We start from the raw sequence: 25,003 nt of genomic DNA, 5'->3' as shown, positions 1-25,003 counted from the left end.
GGTGACTCTCAGTCACCATTAGGTTTCACGCAGCAAATCTACAATACCTGATGTTTCTTTAGGTTTAATTTCTTCGGATCTCGAAGTGTCGATAAAATGATTGTCGGCGAAGTAAAGGTGACCTTATTCTCAAATCTAGATAGCTTAGAATTCATGGCAATAGAACGCAAAGGGTTAAATTTACTCATTGTAATTACTAGACTGCGGATCATTATGCAAAATAAAATCTTGGCAAACGTACTTACAAAAATCGAACCTACTAGGAATTTATTCTACTCTACAAATATAATGAAATAAATTTTACTTTCAATATTTTATTATATTATTGCACACTCTATGCATTATTGTAGTTTCTTTAAAATTTCTTGTAATTGCATAAAAATCTGCAGTCAGTAATGACACAGAAAAATGTAACGACCCGATACTTTTGCATTGCGTGTGACGGATAGCGGTCCGCACCAGTGGAATTTGGCTCGTATGGCGGTCAACGCTTTCTCCCGTTCGGCTGGTAGCAGTTTATCATACAATTTCGATCTCGAGAAATTTTCGCGTTATCTAATGAGCGACCTTAATTATATCAGCGAGACGCTTCGACTCGTAATGGCACGAGGCACGGGGAGTTCCGCCTTCTTGCGAGCGAGACTTTTTGTTCTGTCCTCGCGAGAACGCTCGACAAGGAACATCAGCCGACAACGACCGCGGTTTTATGATTTTTTTTTCCTCCTCGAATGGGGCACCATACGACGACGAAACGACGACGACGACGACGACGACGACGACGACGAAGGAGAAGAGGCGTCCGGGTCGACGACTCTCCACCTTTCTTCCTCGTCTCTGCTGCTTCTTCTCGCCGTTCACCTCAGGGCTGTCTTAACGGGGAAATAGGTTTAGAACATGTAAGGTTGAAATTGTGATAATAGCTGGAGATAGGTCTGCATGATCTGAACACCTATAACGTGGTAATAAACAACAATAGATTTAAAATTAAATTTTTGCATGAATTTTTTTGACAACAAAGAAATGTATATAATTTATTGAAATTTTAAGAACATTTTATACAGTGGGTGTGGCTGTATATCACCGTTCTTATATACAGTGGGTGTAGAAAGTATTCGTACACCGATCAATTTCCAAAAAAACTATGTGAAATTGTAATTTATTAACTTTTGTTTTTTATAAATAATGATATTCTACATATTCTTGGAAATCTCTAGAATAGATACAGTACGAAAAGATTAGTTATTTTGTATAAGTGAGAAATCAACAAGAAAGAACGATAAATCGATAAAAATACAGAAGCAATAAGTATTCGTACAAGTGTTAAATTTTTACAACGTCATTTAAAAGAAAAACGAAATTTACATTAATTTATAAATAATTAATACTTCGTGGGATTTCCTTTTGATTTTATAATTATTGCAACTCTTCTAGGCATTAAATTAACCATCATAAATGTCGATATTATTCGGGGTAGGATCTTCTTTCATTCCTTTCTTAGAGCATTTTTTAAGTCTTTTTTACTGGAAATTTAATGTTCTCTTATTCCCACGAAGCAATAAACTGATGTGCTTATGTTACAAATTCTACTGTAAATTGTTCGTCATAAGAACTGTGCGAATACTTATTGCTTCTACTCTACCAATTTTTCGTATTTTCTTGTTAATTTCGCAAATTATATAAACTAGTAATTGTTGTTTGAACTATGTTCTAGAGATCTCCGAGAATATGTAGAATATCAATGATTATAAAAAAAAGAAATTAATAAACTACAATTTCACACAAAAGTTTTTTGGAAAATTGATGGATGTACGAATACATTCTACACCCACTGTATAACGTGGTAATAAACAACGGTAGATTTCAGATTACAGGTATACTTTTGTAGTGACTTGTATGAATATTTTTAACAACAAAGGAATGTATATAATTTATTGAAACTTTATGAACATTTTATACGTGCCGTCTCACAGTGGGCGAATTCCGGATAAAATGGACAAAATTCGGTATCTAAGTCAATTCTGCAGCAAATGTTTAGAAAATTGGTATCTTTAGGTTGTTTTGGGCCTAGATTCCAAATTTTGAATCAAAATGATAAAATTGAAAATGGTCGATTCAATATGACGGACCGAATAATCAAAACTGAACGGATTTTTTTGAAAATTGATCTATATGAGTTATTAGAGATGCTGATTCTGAATTTGTATTCAGAATTGTGGAATTTAAAATAACTGATCCAACCTGGTCAAATCCGGAAGATATGGACAAAAATAGATAACGTATTGAATACAGAATGTAATTATTTGAATACTGCTAGTCCAATGTGTGTTTTTAGGATCGCTTATTTCATGTATATATGTATTAATGATGATTTCTGTATTGTTAATATTGAACATTATCTTTGAATTAAACAATGACTGGATTTAGTTTAATTGGTATTTTAATTATATTTGAGAATAGATGCAATTATAAGGCTTTTCACCGCGACAAGGTATCAGTCTAAGAAAAGGTTTTTTTGTGTTTTTTTTTTTAAATATTTTTTGTTTTTTTAACAATGTATGTATTTCGCTCATCAAGTAGTATAGATTCCATTTTAGCATTAAATATATTTCTTTATTAATAACAATTTGTTATTAACTATAAAATGTTATTAACATATGCAATGAACTTAATTCAAGACATTTTTGTTTACAACAGATTCACATAGATAGCTTTTTTTGATCCTGGGTATACCCCTTAACTGTTTACATGAAAATACATATAGTATTATATTATTAATATCTTTTCTATAGGCAAAAATAGGCAAACGCGGTTTGTTTCTTCATTATTTAAAGATACTTTAAAGAAAAAATGTATCCTAGTTTCGTTCAGACATAATCAGGCAAACATATTAAATTGTTGCATTGGAAATTTACTTTTTCCATTAAAAATCGAGCTAATACGCTGGTCAATTAGTAAACTTGAAAATAATTATTATACATATTTCAAAAAATATTAAAAATTTTGTGATCGATACAGTGTATACAGAGTTATATAAGGAAATTTGTTGATAATTTTCCATGCAGCTCTAGCTGCGTACGAGAAGTTTGAACAGACACAAAAATATTACAAAATTGAACGGATGAGCGTTAACGACAATACTTAAATATAAATATCAACTTATATTTAATAACTTTTAACTCATTTTATTTGTGTTTCATAAACTTTAGAGTATTGTTAAAGACATAAAATAATTGCTTCGTTCATTTCAACAAAGATTGAAAATCGATTTTTGTCTTGATGTCGTCCACTGTGCGTCTGTTCGAGAAGAGCGTGTACGGCGAAACTTTTTTTTGGAAACCATTACAGAAAAAATTCCAACGAGACAAGACAGCAGGGTCATCCCTCCTTGATACTTTGTTTTTCAAAGTTTCAGTTATTGTTAAACGTTGATCACAGAACAGTATATTTCATCATCCGAAAAAACTCGCTTGGGCGAAAGAAAATTTAGAGCGTGATTGAGACAATGTAATTTTTTCGGACGGAAATTCTTTTTGGGCACGTTCTTCTATCATGAAGTTCAATCTCTGAGGGGAAAAAGATCATCTAGACCGTCAAGCAGGTATTTCGACAGATTCGATTAATATGGAGGTCTTTGTCTCAAGACTATGCTATTCGATTAGTCCCGGAAAGTATGTTCCAGAGATGCCAAGCTATTATTAACATGGAGGGGACTGGACAACTTATTCATAATAAAGCATCAAGGGGAGATGATCCTGCTGTCTTGTCGCGTTCGAATTTCTCCTCTACCGGTTTCCAAAAACAAGTTTCGCCGTAAACGCTCCTCTCGACAGACTGTACATTCAAGTAAATATTGTAATTTTTTTGAAGTATTTCCTCGGAAGATATGGAAAACATCAACTACCATCCATTGGCCCCTGTATAATTTCCGGAAAACTGGTTTTCTATATGATTTTACATCAGTTTCAATTAAAAATTTCATGTCAAGCTATATAATTTAAGAAGAATTGGCCATACAAACTTTTTTGTAGATAATTTTATGCCCTACAAAACTACGTACTTACTTCATTTTTTTACTAACAAATTTTACAGTTGACAAAATATATTCTGAAGTGAAAAACCAAATTTGTAAAATTACCTTTATATTCCAAAGGGAAAATCATATTTTTCGCTGAACCGAATCTGTAATTGAGATAAAAAATTTTTTCTTGTACGAACATTTTAGGAAAACTAAATTTCTAATATTATCTTTATATTTCAAAGAGAAAATCATATTTTACGCTGAACCAAATCTGTAATTGAGATAAAAAATTTTTTCTAGCACGAACATTTTTGTTTTACTATCTACTGTCAATTCTTCAATCAGCACTTGAAACAAGAAAATATTGCTCTAAAATGAGCTATATTTTCAGTAACCTGGCCTACGACTTTTCAAAAATTAATTAGGTTTTACGGAAAATAATAATACTTCGTTTGTACTTGATTGTACCACCAATAGTTTCGTTTGTATCTTCATCAATAACAAATAAAAAAAATTGAAAAAATGTCCAGTACCCGACTTTGAGACTTTTTAAATCCGTTTCTCCCCTGTTCTTTAGAATCGTTTGTATCCGTTTGTACCGCTTTCGTTCCGTTTGTACCTCGATAGTTTAAATTTTACAAGCAATTGTTCTACGCGTAAGAGGGATGGATATTCGTCAATTTTCTACATTTTTAAAATCCATTTTTTCCATGTGATTTAGAGGTACAAATAGGTACAAACGATTCCGAATCACATGGAAAAAACGGATTTCAAAAATCTCGATATCAGGTGCTGATCATTTTTTCAATTCTTTTTATTTATTAATTGATGAAGGTACAAATGAAACTATTGTTGGTACAATCAAATACAAACAAAATACTATCGTTTTCGTAAAAAAAATTAATTTTTGAAAAATCGGATGTCAGGTTCACATAGCCTCTAAAATGACACAGCTTGATGGAACCTCGTAGTTTGTGGAGCAAGTATCCAACGTATCCATTCGTTGAGACGGCACTGCCTCACCTTCTCCTATTCTTCGACTCTTCTTCCTTGTGTTTCGATGGCTTCGCGGGCGTCGAACGGGACGCGGAACGGATGATCGCGAGGAACCTGCAGTTTACACAGTTGGTCGGGCGAGGTTACCTAATTATTTGTTGCCCGTTGCCAATGACGAAACGTTTCCCGCTTCTAGGTTACATGTCGCGTCTTTTTTTCTTTCCAGCCTTTTTTTTCTTTTCCCATCAATCCCGCTGTGGGACAAAATCTCGTAACGCGACAAACTTATTTTTTTAATAAGTTCTTTAATGAGTAATAAGCACTATGCAAAACAAAATATTGATATTTATAAATGATCAAAATAAAATTAGGTACAGTTGTAAGTTTCCAGGGATATGCCAGTTGATCATAAAATAATACTGATACGAAATCTATTTTGCAACCTAACCTTTTGACCACGAAGAACGTATATGTACGCCCTCGAGTAGTAGGCTCGGACAGCTTTTTTTTTTTAAAGTTGTTTATTGAAGCCTTTAGTTTTACATGAGCTATCCCCAATAAACGAGGGCTTAAGGATTAACAGTTAAAACTTATATCCTAATGGTCCAGTTGAACATCTCTAGACTATGCAATATCAAATGTATTATACATATATGTATAAATAAATGGATCGTATCATTACATTTTCGCAGCAACGAGAGAAAGGAAATGATTTATCAGGAAAAATATATAAATACAAGGTACTACAAAAAAAACCTGACTACATATGGTATTAAATGAAATGTTAAATATTAAAAATTAGAAGCTAAGTATTAAAAAAAGATATAAGGAAGTGAAACAATGATAATAAGAGGCACTTCCTTGTAGGAAGTGTTATGTGGGTACATGATTTTCCCAACATGGGAATTTTTTCCTGCGTGGCTCAGACAGCTTGGTTGACCATAGGAAGTCAACATACGAGGTGTGATCAAAAAGTAAGGCGACTTTTTATTTTTATCAACAAATATTTATATTGTCCCCTTGAAAGTAATCCCCCTCAGGTACAGTGGGTGTAGAATGTATTCGTACAACGATCAATTTCCCAAAGAACTTTTGTGTGGAATTTTAGTTATTTACTTTCTTTTTTTATAACCAATGATATTTTATATATGCTCCGAAGTCTCTAAGGTAAATATAGTCCAAACAACATTTACTAAGTAATATAATTTGTGAAATTAACAAGAAAATACGAAAAATTGTTAGAGTAGAAGCAATAAGTATTCGCACAGTTCTTATGACGAACAATTTACAGTAGAATTTGTAACGTAAACAAATTAGTTTATTACTTCGTACGAATTAGAAAACAGCAAATTTTCAGGAAAATACTTTTTTTAAATGGTTCTAATAGAGGAATTGAAGAAGATCCCTCTTCTAATAACTAATAATTTAGTTAATTTAACGCTTAGAAGAGTTGCAATAATTATAAAATCAATATGAAATCCCACGAAGTAAGTATTATATTATACTTGTAAATTAATGTAAATTTCTTTTTTTTTAATGAAGTTTTAAAAATTAAACAGTTGTACGAATACTTATTGCTTCGATATTTCTATCGATCTGCACTCCCTGTACGTCTTATTGTAATTTATGTATTTACAAGCTTATACTTGTGGTATGCCGCGAAATTATCGACAAAACATTGTTATGCCGTGAAAGATAAAAGGTTGCGGAGCACGGACCTAGAGGATCACTAAAGATAAGCATCGATTAACGCCATCTTCTTTCGCCGTCGAAGAACCAAATAATTTCTGTCAGTCAACTAATACGCCTGATGCTACAGGTTAGAATGGTCAGGCTAAGGGAACAGTTACTAACTTAAGTAGTCCACATTCCCCTCTCCCTCGACCCATACAAATTGTACACATTTATGCCTCAGAGGGACCGATTCGTTCTAGGGGCAAGGTGCTTCTAAATGATATTCAGGAACACCATATGCCAGTGATCTGGAGGTAGTCTAGTGGCGCGACAAGTACCTTTCGAGATTTACAGCGGCCATATTAATGTCCAACAAGTGCACCGCAGGTGTCTAGGGAATTCCCGCGCAGTCGTCGGGCCCCCATGTTGAATTTTCATCAGTCGAAATTCAACGGTAGACCTACCGAGATTGTTTAAAGCAGGCCTGACCAACTCAAATAGTTTCACGAGCCACTTCGATGGCGCGTAACGATTCAGCGGACCGCACTTTAGGTAAACATATAAGTTAAAAAATAACATTTGTGGAATCAAATTACGCGCCAGCCGCAGATATGGTGCGCGTAATTAGGTATGCATGCGGTTTAAAAAGCGCGAATCAGGAAGCATGATAGATGGAATGTTTGTAAACGAGTGTATGATTGGCAATGATGGCGACAGAAAACAAGGAACGGTGAGCGAACGTGAGGATGAATGTTAGAATGTAAGGAGAAGCGAGCGTGAGTAGTCGAACAATAAAGAACATTTTGTAAAAGTGTAAAAGGGTTTGATATTAGTCCTCGGAAGTTCTACATATTAACATTAGGTTAAAAAATATAATACATATACAAAGTACCGCTCGACGTAATTGTTTCACTCTCCTCTATTACTAAGAGCAAAAATGTGTGGATTGTTTCTTTATTCATTTACTAGATATCTGTATTCAAATTACAAATGAACGTTACTGATGGTTGCCTATTGAAACCGATTCATCCAGTAACATTTGCCGTTCGTAGACATCAGATATACAGGGTGTTAACAAATATGTGGGACATTTTTTCAGGATCAAGTCTTTATACCAGCACGAATCGAAAAGCCCTTTACAATTTTGCAATCTGAAGCTTTGTTGTTGAGATATAAGCGGTTGAAATTTACAGTCGCGGTCGCACATGAACGGCACTCACACGCGAGAAAGACGCACCGACGCACACTCGCAATCAACTGCGAATCAGCTGGTCGGCGGAATGTCGCTAGTAGTGTATATCGGTGCGTCTTTCTCGTGTCTGAGTGCCGTTCATGTGCGACCGCGTCGGAAGTTACAACTGTAAATTTCAATCACTTATATCTCAACAACGAAGTCTCAGATTGCAAAATGGTAAAGGACATTTCGATTCGTACAGGTATGTAAACTTGATCCTGAAAAAATGTCCCACATATTTGTTAACATCCTGTAGAACTGGAGTTCGAAATCGCACTTACGCATTACGGCAATGACACATGCAAATTTTTATCTATTCAATATTTTTTGCACATATACAACGAGAAACAAAAGTTTCAATAGAAATTCAAAATCATCCGGCGGACCGCACGATTTAACATGACGGGCCGCGTGTTGGTCCGGGCTGGTTTAAAACGACCCCAAACGCTGCGACTTATCAACTGAATCAACAGAATCGAAATTACGCAACGATTTATTTGATCGTCGTTATATTTATCTTCGAATGTAACGAAACTTCTTGCCTGCCATTAACGAGACTGGGAATGTGGGATTATTTGTATTTGATACGGAATAAAACTCGTATCCTAATCTTTTTGGGAGTGAGTTTTTTGAAGCGAAAACAATTCATTTTATTATTTATTTCGTTACGTTTTATTTACTTTACATATATTGATAGCAATTCAGTGAATAAATAAAATTAGTAAAATGATAAATACACAAAAAATAATGTCTTTCGTTACGTTTTGTTTACTTTACATACATTGGTAGCAGTTCAGTGAATAAATAAAATTACTAAAATGATAAATACTAAATAATGTCTCCATATTAGGTTGTGCGAAATGTTTTTTTCCTTTAATTATTAAGTAATACGTGTACAATGTTTTATGTTTTATGTTTTATGTTACGTTACTAAGTTGTATATCGTTGATTTTGCTCTATTACAGATATATCATCAATTTCTAAGGAATAAGATTGTCTATTTAAGGGGTTACATCACTTTGGTCGTTTAAAAAAACGATTTTTTGAAACCACAGCCGAATGCAAGTCGAGAAAGAAATTTTCGGAACAGCCTGATATGTGGTCTGTTGATAAATCACGAATTAAAAGAATTACTCAATCGTATAAATTTCAAACGAAAATTGTAGAAAAAATGATTCGAAGATTTAATTTGTAATGAACTGAAACTATATATTTAGCTGTTGCTAGTTGCTTATAAAATCATCGAAAAATGAAATTTCAATTCTAGATAACGGCATCGAAGCTTTTAACGTTAAAATATTTAGAACAATTATACAAAATGTAAAGCTATACTAAAACAACCTGCGTTCTTGTGAAATTTCATTTTTGTTCGATATGTGGTATCGCAATGAACGCAGCTCCAAATCTACGATCAATCGTCTATCTTTATCTATCTTTGTTCCCTTACTCTGTCTGTTTCTAGTTTTTGCGGCGACCAATTAGAAATGATACAAACATATTCTGATCATTATCTAAAGAATCACTAAAGATAATCATCGATTAACGCCATTTTCTATTTGAAAACAGTTCCACTGTTTTTTGAAAATGTGGTTCATCTCCTGGTGTTGTTGGCGTAGACTTCATTAGTAATATAAATCCCAAGAGCAACACTCCTTGCAATTGCTCGTAACTAGAGTTGTACAGAGATTCCAAGTATTAGATGGACTGGAAAATAATGTCGTTTTTGCAATTTTAAATAAATACTTGTTTATCACTTATCAGCTCATTGATTTTTATCGATCTAGCATTGAAAATTTGCAAAGTAGATGGCAAAAGGCTGTTGGTAACGAGGGTGATTACATACTTGATTGAAAATAGAAATTTATTAAACATTTCTTTGAATTGAATGTAAAAAAGAAAACGACAATACTTTCCAGTCTAGCTAATACTTGCCTCGATGAAATATGTATAAAGAATTTGATAGAAAAGTACAAAAGTGCTAAGAAGTTATTACAGACAATAAAAGACGTAAATATTTGCGCGAAGAAAACCGTTTCTACGCTTAAATCTCGAAATAAAAGTCAGTTTGTTATTTGTGGAAAAATTTTTGACGAGGACTGGATTTAGTGCTATATTTGTAATGTCTAGGTTCAAATCTTAAATTTCATGTTGGTTATGCCTTTCCGTTACTTTTCCAAAGAGATTAAATATTAAGCATTTTTAAAAGTAGTTTTAGGTTAAATTTAAGAATCTTTTTGATTGTATTTGTTTTTTATTACGTAAATGAATGTTCCTGAATTACCTTTGAGTTGTTATTTTTATTTTTATGTAGCTTGTTATATGTGAAATATTAAAAAGAAAGAAAATGGCCGGGTTTGTCCCCTCCCCTTTCTCTACTATGATCTTGACGTACCCTTCCATTGGTAATATGTATCTGTAAGGTTTTGACCTCACGTGAAAAAAAATGTTCTCCATTTCGTTCACACTTTTCTGTTCCCCTCACGTTTGCAAACACTCTTATTCAAAGTAAACTGAATTAACCCTTTGCGGTCGTACTAAATTTAGACATGGGTGTCGTACTGGTCGGAATTAATTTTCGAAGAACAAGCAGTGATATATGCATAATATGCAAGATTATGAAGGATAAACAAGATTTATTAATTCTTTTGTGAATTTTAGATATATGTTTACACACTAGTGTGTTTTAATGCAATGTTTTATGTACAAGTTACATTTTATAGTTCTCCATCATGTGGTATCTTTCAGTAACTTTCTTCTTGCCATTTTGAAGTAGTGTTTTTGAAATATCTTAAGAAGCAAAAATGCTTAATTACACTTAAACACAATTTGTAAAATATTATTTGGTCTTCTACGGAGTGTTTTCGACTATTTGGTATTTATAGCAATCTGTTACAGAAAAAATGACAATATTCCATGTTTTCGTCTTTTAAAAATTTAACATATAGATATTTCAACCACTGGTGTAACTTATATAACTTATACTGGTATAACTTACAATTACTAACGTTCTTATCACACATTTTAGATCACTTTCTACTAATCTGTTATTACACTAATATCTTAGAATCTATTACTATTGTCTAATGACTTAAATCTTCTCAGTCTGCGGAATACAATATAAGATTAGTATGATTCATTATACATACATCATAACATTAATAAAACAGTAAACACGAAATATGTTAACATTACGTATATAAGATTAATATGTAAGCACTAACAAGCAAAGAAACCAAAAATGTATTTAAAGTACTACTAAATTTCGTTCCTCCGTATAACGTATGGATGTTCACTCAATTAATATTCAAGCAAACCAATATTTTAGCATTCCAACATACTAGCATACCAGAATTCTAGCATTCCAACATGGTAGCATAGCAGAATTTCAGTATTCTAGGAGTTTAATAATTCAACATTCCAGCATTTTATTTTCTAAACAAGCCAATCTATGCTGCCATTCCAGTTTTTCAACACTGAACCATACGCGTGCTCAAACATTTCAATATATAGATATTTTTTTCTTAACAAGCCATTTTAATTTGCTACCGGTTCTGCTACTTGTTTCGGGTCCAGCCATTGATTCTGTCTCTCTGGATTGCTGTAACTGTAATTTCTCATCGCAAGTTTCAATTTACAATTCGCATACGCGATCATCGTACAAATTTTCTAGTCTTTTTTTTTTAAATAGAACCTTTACGTCGCATCGACTGCATGGTCATTAGCAACGAGGATATTTTATATTTTGTGGAACAGGTTGGTGTCTGTCAAATATTTGGTAGTATTTTGTATTGTCTTGAAAAGTTAGGGCCGAGTCTGGTTTCAATTAATATTTTCGTCTTTCGACATCGTATCTTCGGCATTCGAATAGTAGGTGCTTGGTTGTTGTTTTAATATTGCAGAGGTCGCATTGTAGAGGGTCTGTTTTCTTTATTAAAGGGGTATCCTGAATTAGGAGGTCTAAAAAAAAGCGGTTTTTCGTGAATTTTTTTAGGATGGAAAACAATAATTAATTTTATCGAACTTTTTATCCTATTTACATACATATTTGAGTAGTCTGTACAAATTTTTTCAACAAGAAATATTCAAATTGAGTCGACTGGCGATGCACATTTGTAGAACACCTCACAATTAAAACCTTCTATCGGCAGGAAAGATGGCAGGACGTAATTTTGGTTTGACACAAAAAACCAAAAGAAATTTTCATTTTCATACATTTTCTTCTATGTGAACCAAGAAAATTCATACAAAAAAATTTTAAACAACTTTTTATCAAGTTAAAGTGATTTTTTTCACCCAAAGAATTCATTCTTTTTTTTAAACTTGCAGTAATTTTACATTTCACCATTTTTGCAGGTTTTTCATAGTTCACATAGAAGAAAAATGTATGAAAATGATAATTTCTTTTGTTTTTCTTGTGTCAAACCAAAATTACGACCTGCATCTTTCCCGCCGATAGGAGGTTTTAATTGTGAGGTGCTTTACAAATGTGCGTCACAGTCGACTCAATTTGAATATTTCTTGTTGAAAAAATTTGTACAAACTACTCAAATATGTATGAAAATAGGGTATAAAGTTCGATAGAATAATTATTTTTTTCCATCCTAAAAAAATTCACGAAAAACTGCCTTTTTTAGACCTCCTAATTCAGGATACCCTCTTAAGTATTCATGTATTATTTTCGAGTGGCCTGCTCTGAGACTAGTCATAATTACTCATTCTTTTCTGTTCAAATTGTAAGTGGGTATAGGTTGATAAAAGTCTTGTGCAATCTCATGGATTTTGGTTCTTTGGGTGGAGGCCCATAGTTTGTTCCATGCATCTCTTGCTATTGTTTGTGTTGTGTTTAAGATGTCTTGGTACGGGATTTTCTAGTTTTCTTTTCAAGAAGGTTGCGAATTTTAATTTTTTCTACGACTTTTCTAGATTGATACAATCAGAAATATACAATACTTTAGTAATACGTACTTAGTACACGATATGAAAGAGCGTTCAGAGTGTTTATAACAATCATTTAGTAAAATCAATGTCTTAGGTAAAAATATTCTTATACAAGTTTCTACTTCTGGTCTTTTTAAGGGTACGTAACTTCTTACGGAGCTGTTTATTTTGAAATGTAAGGAATAAAATAGCAGAATTATAAGTAGAGGAAAAGGGTGTAGCCACGGCTACTTTAATATTTTTGATATTTTGCATAAAACAGGAGACATAAAGATAAATAAAAGTACGGTGATTCTATATTTAACATGTTTATTATTAACATTTTACCTGATGCCAAAAGTATTACCTTTAGTCTCTAACTCGATTTTTCATTTTTGTTACAGGTAAGTCACGAGAACTTCACTGAAAATCCACAGTTAATTTACAAAGCAATTTCTTATCACAGGTATTTATCATAATTACTTATCGATAACAAGGAATTACTAGTTTACCCAATTAGTACACAGTACATGATTTTTTCTGTTACAATTGCATTCTGTAATTGTATTTATAGTGGGCTCCAATTACATACTTTAACTATAATTATAGTCTATTTTTATAATTCTGTTTTAATAATTACATGTTGCAGTGGATGCAATTGTTAATTGCATATGCACTGCTGCATCTAAAAAACATTTAAAAGTCTACAGATGTAGTGCTCTTCGAACCATTTATCTTTCTCCTTTAGCATTTTTTCGTAAATGCAGTAATAACGGAGTTATGACTTGAATCCTGTATGTTCAGTTGATATATTTTAAATAAAGTACACATGACTGTAATTCACCATAATTAAAAGTGTCCAGTACGTCACATTGAGAGGCATATTGTATTATGAAAAACGAAACCCTGAAGCCTCTTTTAAGAAACACTTTACTTCGTACTCTTTCTACGTAAAGCTTGCTTATAAATTTTTGTCTGAATCTCTATATATATACCATATTTTGGCTTGTTTTCTCGTACAATTTCAATAAGAAAACTTCAAGGAAACATGCATTTTCTAAAAATTTGCTCCACCATAAAATTATTCTATATAATCACTAACAAAATTTGCTAGACTTGTGATGTCTCCTTATATGAGACAGCTGAGTGCAAAGGGTTGAATCATGTTGTTTCGCAGTGTTCAGAATTTCACGTAGAGCGTGAAACATTTGTCGAATTGCTTCTCAAATCTAATTATCGTTCACCGTGTTGTATTGTATTACAAAAGACTACAATTTTCGTAAGAACAGATTTGCCGGGGAGCAGTACAAAATCTTCAGGATTTTTGAAACTCGGAAATACCCTCGGTAGACCCTGTTATATAGAGAGCACTTTAAGCAAAAAAAATTGGATCTTTTGAAACGATTAAAGTTGGGAACCCCTTTATTTCTAATAGAGAAACGAATTCAAATAGAACACAACCAGATTGAAAGGGTTAAATCAATCTTACTTAGCAGTCCTTCCAGCTATATCACTTTATACACGACGCAAATATTCCAAACAGCTTTAATAGCTTTTTAACCACGATGAAAGGTGAAATTAATTATAAATTTCTTTGCTAATTCCTGAAAATGAACTAAAAATAATTTATCTAAATAACAATAATATCCTAAGTACAGAACAAAAAGAAAGGTTTTAAACACTATACATATTATATAATACTTACATAACAATCAAACAAATTGCTATAAAACTAATACAGTCTAATACAAAATACTACAATTTTCGTAAAAATAGATTTGCCGGAGAGCAGTAGAAAATCTTCAGGATTTTTGAAACTCGGTGTCATAACGTGGAGTAAACGCTTCCTCTACCCTGATTGCCGTCGGCATGGATCAGGTACGAGACAGCCCCTAACTGTACATTGCTGGTGTCCCATTGTAAGCGCGACTTATTTTCGCCGGAGCTCCTCGGGTACCTGTCACTTTTAATTATTTTACGGCCAGCACCAGTCGATGGCATTGAACGTTTCTTTACACCTGACGGCCAGCGTCTCTGCGAGACACGGTCATCTATTTTGACTTCGGATGTTTATTGCCCAGGGACTTACCCTTTTGTCCGCCATTTACTGTTTTACTGCCGAATCACCGTGCGAGAGTATTGTCTTTCTAATTAAAAAAATGTTCAAGGCACGAAAGGTTCGTCAAGACCTTTTGCGATCATCGAATTTCTTCCGTCCCATCCGCCAAAAATATGCCTTTTAGGGAGAACAAAAATTTGGTTAAAATTGGAAATCGATCGGAGAAAAGGAATCCGTGCCGCAATCGATTGCGGCAACAATTTTGAAAATTTTATATAGCGTAAGGATACTCTATTATAGGTCGTTCGATTCATCTTCTTTTTTTTGGGTATAAGAATATGGAAAAAGAAAATTATAATTACCTTACGAGAAATGCTAATGGCCTTGAAATTTGGAAAACATGATATCAAACAAAAAACTTATTCTTGCTAATTTATTTATTTCAATAAAAGTGTACCTTTCTTCTCAGAGGTTTTTCGATATACTTAACACTTTGGCTGCGGATGACGCACATGTGCGTCCAACTGAAAATATATAGTTGTTTTTATTATTTTTCAGTTTTCTTTTTTTTTGTTCGGCAATCATATTATATACAAAATAAGTTATCACAAATATATATTTTTTAAAATAATCATATTAGAACATTTGTAAGAAATTTTTCACTAAAAAAAATATAATTGCAGCCCCCAGCGAACGGCTATTTTCGTCCGCAGCGAAAGTGTTAATAACAACGGAGATATTTATATAGTTATACGCAAATTCGCCAGATATCAATTAAAGTTGCAAGATTATATAAATTATCTTACAGTGAGAAGCATGATTTTATTAAGAAAACATGTTTTATATGTACAAATATTTTAAATAATGATATTAGAATATATTTTTCATAAGTTAAATAACACGTTGGAAGTTAAATTTTTTACATAAAATGTGCTTAGTTTGTGAATTTTCGTGCTCCAAGAGCTTTCCATCATACTCGATGGTTGGAATCTTGTATAGTTCATTAAAAATTCGCAAACTAAGCACATTTTATGTAAAAAATATAACTGTCAACGTGTTATTTAACTTATGAAAAATATATTCTAATATCATTATTTAAAATGTTTTTACGTATAAAACATGTTTTCTTAATAAAATCATGCTTCTCACTGTAAGACAATTTATATAATCTTGCAACTTTAATTGATACCTGGTGAATTTCCGTATAACAATATAAATATCTCCGTTGTTATTAACTATATCGAAAAATGTCTGAGGAGAAAGTTACACTTTTATTGAAATAAATAAATTAGCAGGAATAAATTTTTTGCTTGATATCATGTTCTCCAAATTTCAAGGCCATTAGCATTTTTTGGAAGGTAATTATAATTTTTTTCGGTATCCTTATTCACAAAAAAAAAGATAAATACAACGACCTGTAATAGAATATCCTTACGATGCTCTATACAATTTTCAAAATTTTTTTCTCAGCAAAAGACATACTTGGGGGGGGGGGGGGGCCCTGTAGCATAAAAAAAATTTGCCCGAATGTAACTAAGATCCATCTTAATACACTGCGGCGCGTAACTATGGCACCATTGATATTTTTAGGATTGTTCGAACTTAAAAGAAAAATTCAAAGAAAGTAGTTGGATAATACGAAACAGCGATGTAAATAATTAAACGATCAAACGAACTTATCTGTACGTGAAGTTCGATCGTAATTATATGAATAGCCTCGTTCGAAGAGATTATGTATGTAGTATCCTTTTCGTCCGCTTTGAAGTCACAGCGTTTTAGAGTAAAACAACAACCTGCCGGTCCTCGCCGCGTCGCTAATGCGTGCGTTGCCGGCTTCGTTCATTTTTTAGAGTATGACTTTATTATATAGTTATTCTCCAGTCGGGTAGGAGATAATCTCTTCGAACGAGGCTATTCATATAATTACGATCGAACTTCACGTACAGGTAAGTTCGTTTGATCGCTTAGTTATATTTCATTCGCCTCGTTCTCGAGATTATGTATGTAGTTGTTTAGCGTTAACAATTTTTAATCATTTATTAACTTATTTAGTTATACATTGTTTTAACATATATTGCAATTTGTTAAACCAACTATCTAAGTATTTAGTATTGACCTCGCAAATTCTTGCCCTCATTTGTTATAGGGCTGTTATAAAACTTCGCAAATACCTTTGAATTTTCTGACCAATTTGCGGTTCGTCTAATTGTAGCTATATCTACGCCTCTGGCTAAGGCCGCAGAAGTAGACGGATGTCTGGTAGAGTGTGCAGAAAAAATAGTAACATCTACACCGCTTTCGCGCATAATCTCCTTGATCCATTTACTTATTGTTTGCGAACCTACTGCTTTAAATGGTCTTCTAAAAGATATGAATACCCTTTCCTCTTCTCCCCTAATTTCTTTGGTCTTCTCTAAATACTCTAACAGGACCGACTTTACACATAAATTAGGTTCTTTGGTATTGTTAGGTATAACTCTTAATTGGATCCGGAATTTTTATTTGTAACCCATTATTTGTACTTAGAATATTACTAACCTTAATGCTACATAACGTTTGTGCCCTATGTGCAATTATTAACGCGATTAATGTCACCGTTTTCTTAGATAGTATTTTTAAGTTAATGTTTTTAATAATTTTTAAGTAGTTTAGAACTAATGACACGTCCCAAGTAAGTGCATATTTTGGTTTCGTAGGTTTTATCTTAGCTACTCCTTTAAAAAATCTGCTGATCAATAGATCCTCCCCTACTTTATCCTGTGACAACAATGAGACAGCTGATCTGTATGTATTTAACGTTGAATATGATGCCCCTGCTTTATAATTTTTTGTTAAAAACCTTAACAAGGTTTCTCTTGTGGATTTATAAATTTCGTAATTTACCTTTATATAAAATAATTGCCATTTTGTCAGTCCCGATTCGTATTGTTTTTGGGTTGACTCTGTTAACGATAATAGGAGAATTTTCACCGCTTCTGGTGGTCCATTCATTTTTCTGAATGCTTCCCCGAGACTTTGCCTGCCAGTAAGAATAGCGACTTTGCTTTCGGATGGTGTTTCAGTCTACAAGGAGAGAACAGCAGGTTAATATTTTGTTTAAATTTCAAAGGTTCTCCTACTAGCAAAGATAAGAATGACGGGTACCAGGGTTGGCCCAATCTGGTACTACTGTAATTCCTGTTGCTCTTTCCGAATTTAAACTTTGTCCATGCTACTGATAATGCGTCTATTTTGAAAGCTTTTTTATCTGGCTTCCATGAAAAAAATCTATCGCATTTTGTGTTATATTTATTTGCAAATAAATCTATATCCGGTACCCCAAATTTTTCTACTATTTTATTAAAGGCTCTGTCTGCTACTTCCCATTCTGTATCCTCATTAGCAATTCTTGATAACCAGTCCGCGTCTCTGTTTTCTGACGAAGCTATGTACGATGCGTAAAAGAAAATGTGTCTTGCTTCCGCCCATTGCCAAATACTCTTTGCTAAGTTATTGTATTTTTCATATTTTACGCTACCCATTTTATTAATATACGAGATCGCTGATGTATTATCTACCCTGAGCAAAATTTGGCAATCTCTATCCCTATTGCATAACTTTTCTAATCCCAATTTGACAACTAACAATTTCCTATAATTTATAGAATATCTTTTTTGTTTCTCCGTCCACATGCCACGAACACTGTCAGTATTATCCGTTGCGCCCCATCCCTGTTTTCATCGGGCTCACTGCTATCTCTATCGCGTTATTCCACCATTGTAAGTCTGAGCTTATGCTACTTGGGACTTGCATTTTTTGATCGTAGTTATAATCATTATCTTTTAATGCTAATAATTTTTACGTTCCATAGTTTTCGTATATAACATTCCATACTCGAGAGCTGGGCAAGCCGATACTAACGATCCTATTAACCTTGCAAATTCTTTGATTTTGCAGCTTTTTACTTTAAGGAATCTTTTAATGATTTCTTTTACTTTTACTCGTTTCTCACTAGGAATTTCAATTGAGTATTCAACAGAATCTATGATAAAACCTAAGTATTTACATCTGGTCGCAGGCACTAACATACTTTTCTTTTCATTTATAATAAACCCGAGACTCGATAGCAATTTGACTGTTTCATTGATATCATGTAAGCATTCGTTATAATTTCTCCCAATACATAGAATATCGTCCAAATATATGACTATAAAAATTCCTTTCTTTCGTAAACTATTTACTACTGGTTTTAGTATTTTCGTGAATATCCAAGGAGCAGAGGACAATCCATTTGGCATAAACGTAAACTAAAACATTTTCCCTAAGAATTCGAATCGTGAGTATTTCCTGCTTGCCTTGTGTATTGGCAATGAACATCTTTAAGATCAATATTTCCCATAAAATATCTTGGAAAATTTCCATTTTAAAATGGTTTACCGCTACAAATCTTTTTAAATTCTTTAAGTTTAAAATAAATCAAAATGAGCCGTCTGATATCTCTCTAAGGAAATAGCTTGACAAGAATTGATTTTTTCGCGTTTTACAGCGTTCAATAACACCTTCCGCTAACAATGTATTAATAACCTTTTTATATTTATGTATTTCGTTTGCAGATCCAAATTTTGGTTTTGGCAGATGTTTTTGACTTACTTTGGAATCTAACCTGATTTTGTATTCGGCTATCGTTTCTAATACAAATTTGTTTGTTGTAATCTTTTCCCAATTACGCTTAAAATATTTAAGCTTACCAGCATTGTTACCTACGTTCATTTTTGTCCTTTGGGGTTCCTGGGTTTGAACGTTCCTTGACTCTGGACCCGTGGGTTGTATGGCTGTTGTTTGTTTTTGAAATAAAATCTGTTCCTGGCTTGACCTTACTGATTTCCATTCCCTGCAGTGGCGTATGCCGGTCTCCACGACTGCAGGTTTTGGTAGTTTAAATTTCCAGTTTGGAGAGGAATTCTTCTCATTGGTGAATGAGAACTTTGTATTTTTAAATTCTGTCCCTGTGGAGTGTTTAATCAGTATAATGTTTAACACGTTTTACACCGCATTGTGCAGGACTCTTAGATAGATCAACTTACCATCTTGTTCAAATTTTGAGCTTCTTTAATTCTTGCTCCTAAATTTGTACCAAATAGGAAACTGTCTGTCTCCGACTCCTTAAGAAGAGTCTTACATTGTTTCTCCACCATTGGGAGTATGAACGCCTTGTGAGATTGCGTTTCCTCAAATGTTATATGGTTTATTAGCTTTACAGCATCATTTATTTTTTCTACAAAACTAACTATATTGATACCGTCCTTCTCTTCCGCGATATCCCTTATTACCGAACCAAGCGCAGCCAGTGCTGATGTTGCTAACTGTTGTCTTTCAGCAAAGTGTTTATCTCTTGTAATAGATGATTCAGTCAGCATGATTGCAATCTCCGGATTTAATTTAGGTACAATCAGACCTTTAAGTCTGAGGTACTTTTTAGTTAATCTCTCTTTTTCTGTTTCTTTTAGTCCATTATTAAACCAGTGCTTCCATCTTTTTGCAATTGATGAATGCAATTTAATTTCAGCACTTTCCTCCTCAATCGGATCTTCTCCCAGAGCTTGTAAAATATTTTCGTCTAATGGACTTTCCTCTTCAACCAAATTCTCTTTATTTTCATCTTTCCCCTCCTCTGTAAAACAGAAGCAAAAACCCCAATGCAGTTTTCGGTATTGTATATCGTAGTATACTATTCTTGGAGAAGGCGAGCTGTATCCAAGAAAGTTGCAAACCCAAAGAAGAAACAAGCGAGCGTCGATTTCCAGCGTGCAGGACAAGACTAGCTTACTGCCTGCACGTGTATTCGCTCGGCGTTGCAATTTTTTTTTATATATACAGAATCAAATCAGCAGAATCATATCCGACTTAATGGAATATTTAGTACTTATTGTTTACTAATTTGTACCACAAACAATAATTTGGTCCTGTCAGCTTAAGGGAGTGTGTCATTAATTTATTATCCAAGGTGCTTATACGTATTCCAGAGTTTCGTATACGTATTTATTAACACAACTATAACGTTTTTTATAATAGTAACAACAATGATTGTTTCATTTGCATAAATTACATAATTTTTGTAATTACCCATTTGGTTGGAGTGAAAATGATTCTGTGTGGGATAGTTGACAATGTAAGTAAGTGATTAACGTTATTTAATGAAGAGATAATTATAAATAAAAATGTGAATAATGCGTCATATTCACAAATCCACGTGATGAGAATTTATTCGTATCCATATTTATGAATATGAATACCCCCATCTCTGGCATCTACCTACTATCCAGTAAAGGCATCTAACCAAAAGCTTGTACATATAACTCTCCTAGATTTCAAATCACAGACTCACAATGACAAAATCGACATTAATACATAGATCCTACTACATTATTACACAACTCGAGTATTATCAATGCTTTTGCAACATCGGTGACCATCTAGTACATGTCAGCGGCATTTTGAGGATGTTTACTAGATAGAAATAGCTTTGGCTCGAAACAGCTGGTCAGCAAAGTGTCAAACTATGCAAATAGTCCCTGACCTAGGTGCATAGAGTACAAGTCGGACGGAGAGACGAGTCGACATCAATCGTTGCTGAGACCTTTCCATCAAAGAGCTATATCCGTGCTTCGAACCCGAAAACTAAGAATCGAGAAGGCGTCGATCTTTGAAGGCCTCGCGATCGGTGCACTCGGAACACAAGTACATTACGGTGCATAACTATAGCACCGCTACAATTCTCGTGCGTTTTGTAGATTTAATTAATAATTTCTAATTTTTAATAGTATCATGTGAAAGAGGTTAAAAATATATTATAGTAATGATAAAACGGTGAACATATTTATTTAAGACAACTAATAATAATACTATAGATATTTCATGGGTGCATAACTACAGCACCAATGGAACTATAATATAAGAACAATATTGAATTATAATGTAATGATTAAATTATAATTTCAATGAATAAAAGGGAATAATTTAATAATGAGTAGAACCTCTTTTCTTCTCGATTAACTCAAAAATGCGACTTGGCATGCTCCCAACTAGTTTTTTCAAAATTTCATCGTTAATTTCGTTCCAGGATTTTAATACAGCTTCTTTTAATTGCGAAATGCTCGAAAATTGTTGGTTTTGTGCATATAAATACGCCGTACCATCATACACCATAAATTTTCTATGGAATTTTGATCCGGGGAGCACGCTGGCCACTTTACTAAATTTATATAAAATGTTTGAAGCCACCTTAGTGTTGCTCGACTTTTGTGTATTGGGGCATTATCTTGTTGATACATCCAAGTAACGTGCTTCTTCGAATGAATAAACGGCAACAAATTCTTCTCCAATATTTCAATGTATTCCAAACTATTCATTCTGGATGAAGGAAACGCTAATTCCAACTTGCCACTCGAGCAAAACGCAGCCCATACCATTAACGTTCCCCCTCCAAAATTGCGTTTAGAGAAATATTTTGGGTCTTTTCGTAGGTTTTACCAGTAACAATTGAACCCATCTGGGCCATCGAGATTAAACTTTTTCTCATCGGAAAGTATTACCTAACAAAGAACGTTAAATGGAAGAAAACAATGTCACCTCTTAATTTGTCGATTAATATTAAATTTACACGATCTCAGTTTTCATTTATATTTTCGCGGGCGTAATCCATTCTTGCTATTTTGTGGCGTTTAGAAAGAACGCGTGCTGAAATTAGTTTTCGTCTGGCAATGTTTGGATTCCTTCTAAAGACACATTGAATGATCCAACGTGTGACACTTCGAGTCTACATTCCGCTGCAATTTCCCGACAGCTTTTCAAACTATTGCTCCCAATTTGAATAATTTGCCTCTCAGCACGTGGGAACGGTTGCTTCTTAGGTTCTCCTTTTTTATTTTAGCCATATTTCGACGGATTAAGTAAAAAATTTGATATTACTTTAGAGGATCGCCCAAATTTACGTGCAATTTCCCTAATTCACAGTTCTAGCTTGTTATAAGCTAAAATTTCACCTTACTCTTTCACAGTAAGATATTTACCGCGTGTATTGTATTTATTAATAAATAAAACTCTGAATTAGGTGAAAATTATGTGACAAACACGCTTGAAGTGTGATGAAAATGAACGTGGTGCTATAGTTTTGCACCAATTCTATAATGTTTTTCGACTTTATCTCGATATATGCTTAGACTACTTCAGTATATTTCTTCTGAAATTAATTATTTACATTGCTTTTTCATATCATCCAACTACTTTCTTTGAATTTTTCTTTTAAGTTTAAAAAATCATAATAAATCAGTGGTACTATAATTATGCACCGCAGTGTATATTCTCCACAGTAAATTATAGTAACCATAATACTCACTAGGGGACTTTCTAAAGTTTGCATACGCTCTAGAACTTTAACGATACGTATCTCGAAAGACCTTTAAACATTTTGAGAATTCTGAACGTAATATCTAATTCCTTTGAATCTATAAAATAATGCGTCGTTGTACTTTTAGATGCTAGAATTACCAAACATTTGACCATTTTCTACCAGTCACCTTTTGTATATTTTTTTGTTATTATTACACCACGACACACCACGTGGAGTACCATTTCAGATATTCCCAAAATGTTTGTACTCTTCAGAACTTTAATGATGCGTATCTGAAAGTACCTTTAAACGTTTTGAGAATTGTAAATGTTACAGTTCATTTCTTGAAATCACAATATAACGTCTCGCTAAAATTTAAAATGCTGGAATTACCAAAAATTTGATCATTTTTTACGAACCTCTTTTCGTAAATCTTTTTCTTATTGCGACGCAGTGTAGCATCGAGCCTGCGACAATGCGGGAATTTGATTGTATCTCGATGAAACTTCTTCCTGCACGACGTCCGGCTGGTCATATCCGGATTTCAGTCCGGAAAAACTGGAACTCTCGTTGGTTTGCCAAGTGGGTTAGATTGGGTCGGGTGAGGTTAGGTAATTATATACCTTCGGTCAGTCGCGTGGGTACGACACTAAAATTACTCACGAATTTCCAACTAACGAGCACTACCTTTGGCGCCACGGAGGTATCTCGTTTATCTCCGACGACAGATTTTCCGAAACCGCGGCATCGTCGCGGGCCTTCCACTGCGACGCTCGGAATAAAGATATTTTTGCCTAACAGATCGCTTAGCAGCGGTGGCGCACCCAATAATTTTGCAGTTTCTCGATCCAACCGAAGGCACAATTCGATAAACATCTGTGAAACCTACACTGCGTATCAAAAGTATACGAACACTTGGATTTTGGAGATTTCAATATCTTAATTAATTAATTGCAGTATTTAGCTATTCGAATTTCTTTACTGTGTTGATGGTTGCCTACTTACAATGTTCAGTGTTTGGAAACAGACTTGGCTTTCAATATACCCAGTAACAGTGTGGAGGAATTATTGTCAGCTTAGATTGGCATATGATACTGTAGAAAATTCTTTTTTGAATTAAAGTCTGTTTCTAAATAGCCCGGTAGATAAAGTGTTAATCCGTTAGGCACCAGAAGTATATTTGGTATGCCTGACAGTTTAATTTCATTCTATATACGGATATATCAGTCAATATCGTGTATAGTAGAAACTGTGTATTCCGTGCTTCGTTTTTTTACAACAAGCGAACACATTTAAAATTCGTCTGTAAGTTGAACGGTACCGGAACGGAAATTTGGCAGTTAATGGGTTAAGGCAATTGGTCTTATGATTAGTGTAAACAACGAATAAACTATTGGGTCCTTCTAAAAGTTCGTGCCACTTCTACTTCTGCTACTCGAATTACTATGCGAAACATACTTTTAAGTGTTATAAAACAGTCACTCTCATTTTACAATATTTTCTCACCTCTCTGATATACAGTGGCTGTAGAAAGTATTCGTACACCGATCAATTTCCAAAACAACTGTATGAAATTGTAATTTATTAACTTTTTTTTTATAAACAATGATATTCTACATATTCTTGGAAATCTCTAGAATAGATACAGTACGAAAGGATTAGGTATTTTGTATAAGTGAGAAATCAACAAGAAGAAACAATAAATCGATAGAAATACAGAAGGAATAAGTATTCGTA

The 25,003-nt window shown here is 33.5% G+C and overlaps 2 protein-coding genes across 8 annotated transcripts in view; one reads left to right on the top strand and one right to left on the bottom strand.

The window, feature by feature from the left end:
• LOC128886388 (transcription factor 12) overlaps window positions 1–25,003 on the top strand; it is a 526,407-nt gene that overhangs the window by 219,088 nt on the left and 282,316 nt on the right. The window lies entirely within an intron of this gene.
• LOC128886425 (uncharacterized) lies at window positions 19,634–23,791 on the bottom strand. The gene is made up of 3 exons (XM_054141344.1): window positions 23,686–23,791; window positions 19,962–20,548; window positions 19,634–19,883 (listed from the first exon to the last, which is right to left on the bottom strand). The coding sequence occupies exons 1-3, from the start codon at window positions 23,726–23,728 to the stop codon at window positions 19,752–19,754; spliced, it is 762 nt and encodes a 253-aa protein (XP_053997319.1). The 5' UTR covers window positions 23,729–23,791; the 3' UTR covers window positions 19,634–19,751.

Source organism: Hylaeus anthracinus, unplaced genomic scaffold, assembly GCF_026225885.1.
Source record: "Hylaeus anthracinus isolate JK02 unplaced genomic scaffold, UHH_iyHylAnth1.0_haploid 11982, whole genome shotgun sequence".
In the NCBI taxonomy this organism is placed as follows: Eukaryota; Metazoa; Arthropoda; class Insecta; order Hymenoptera; family Colletidae; genus Hylaeus; species Hylaeus anthracinus.
Note: the sequence above shows the minus strand (reverse complement) of the source record. Positions and strands in the feature narration are given on the sequence as shown.

What these genes read in the sequence shown, in the direction of transcription:
- LOC128886425 (XM_054141344.1), bottom strand. Translation starts at nt 23,728, where the DNA reads ATGCTACACTGCGTCGCAATAAGAAAAAGATTTACGAAAAGAG. An exon ending in AAAAAGATTTACGAAAAGAG is followed by an intron (nt 20,549 to 23,685) that starts GTTCGTAAAAAA and finishes TCTGTTTTACAG; the next exon opens with AGGAGGGGAAAGATGAAAAT. An exon ending in CTCAAAATTTGAACAAGATG is followed by an intron (nt 19,884 to 19,961) that starts GTAAGTTGATCT and finishes AACACTCCACAG; the next exon opens with GGACAGAATTTAAAAATACA.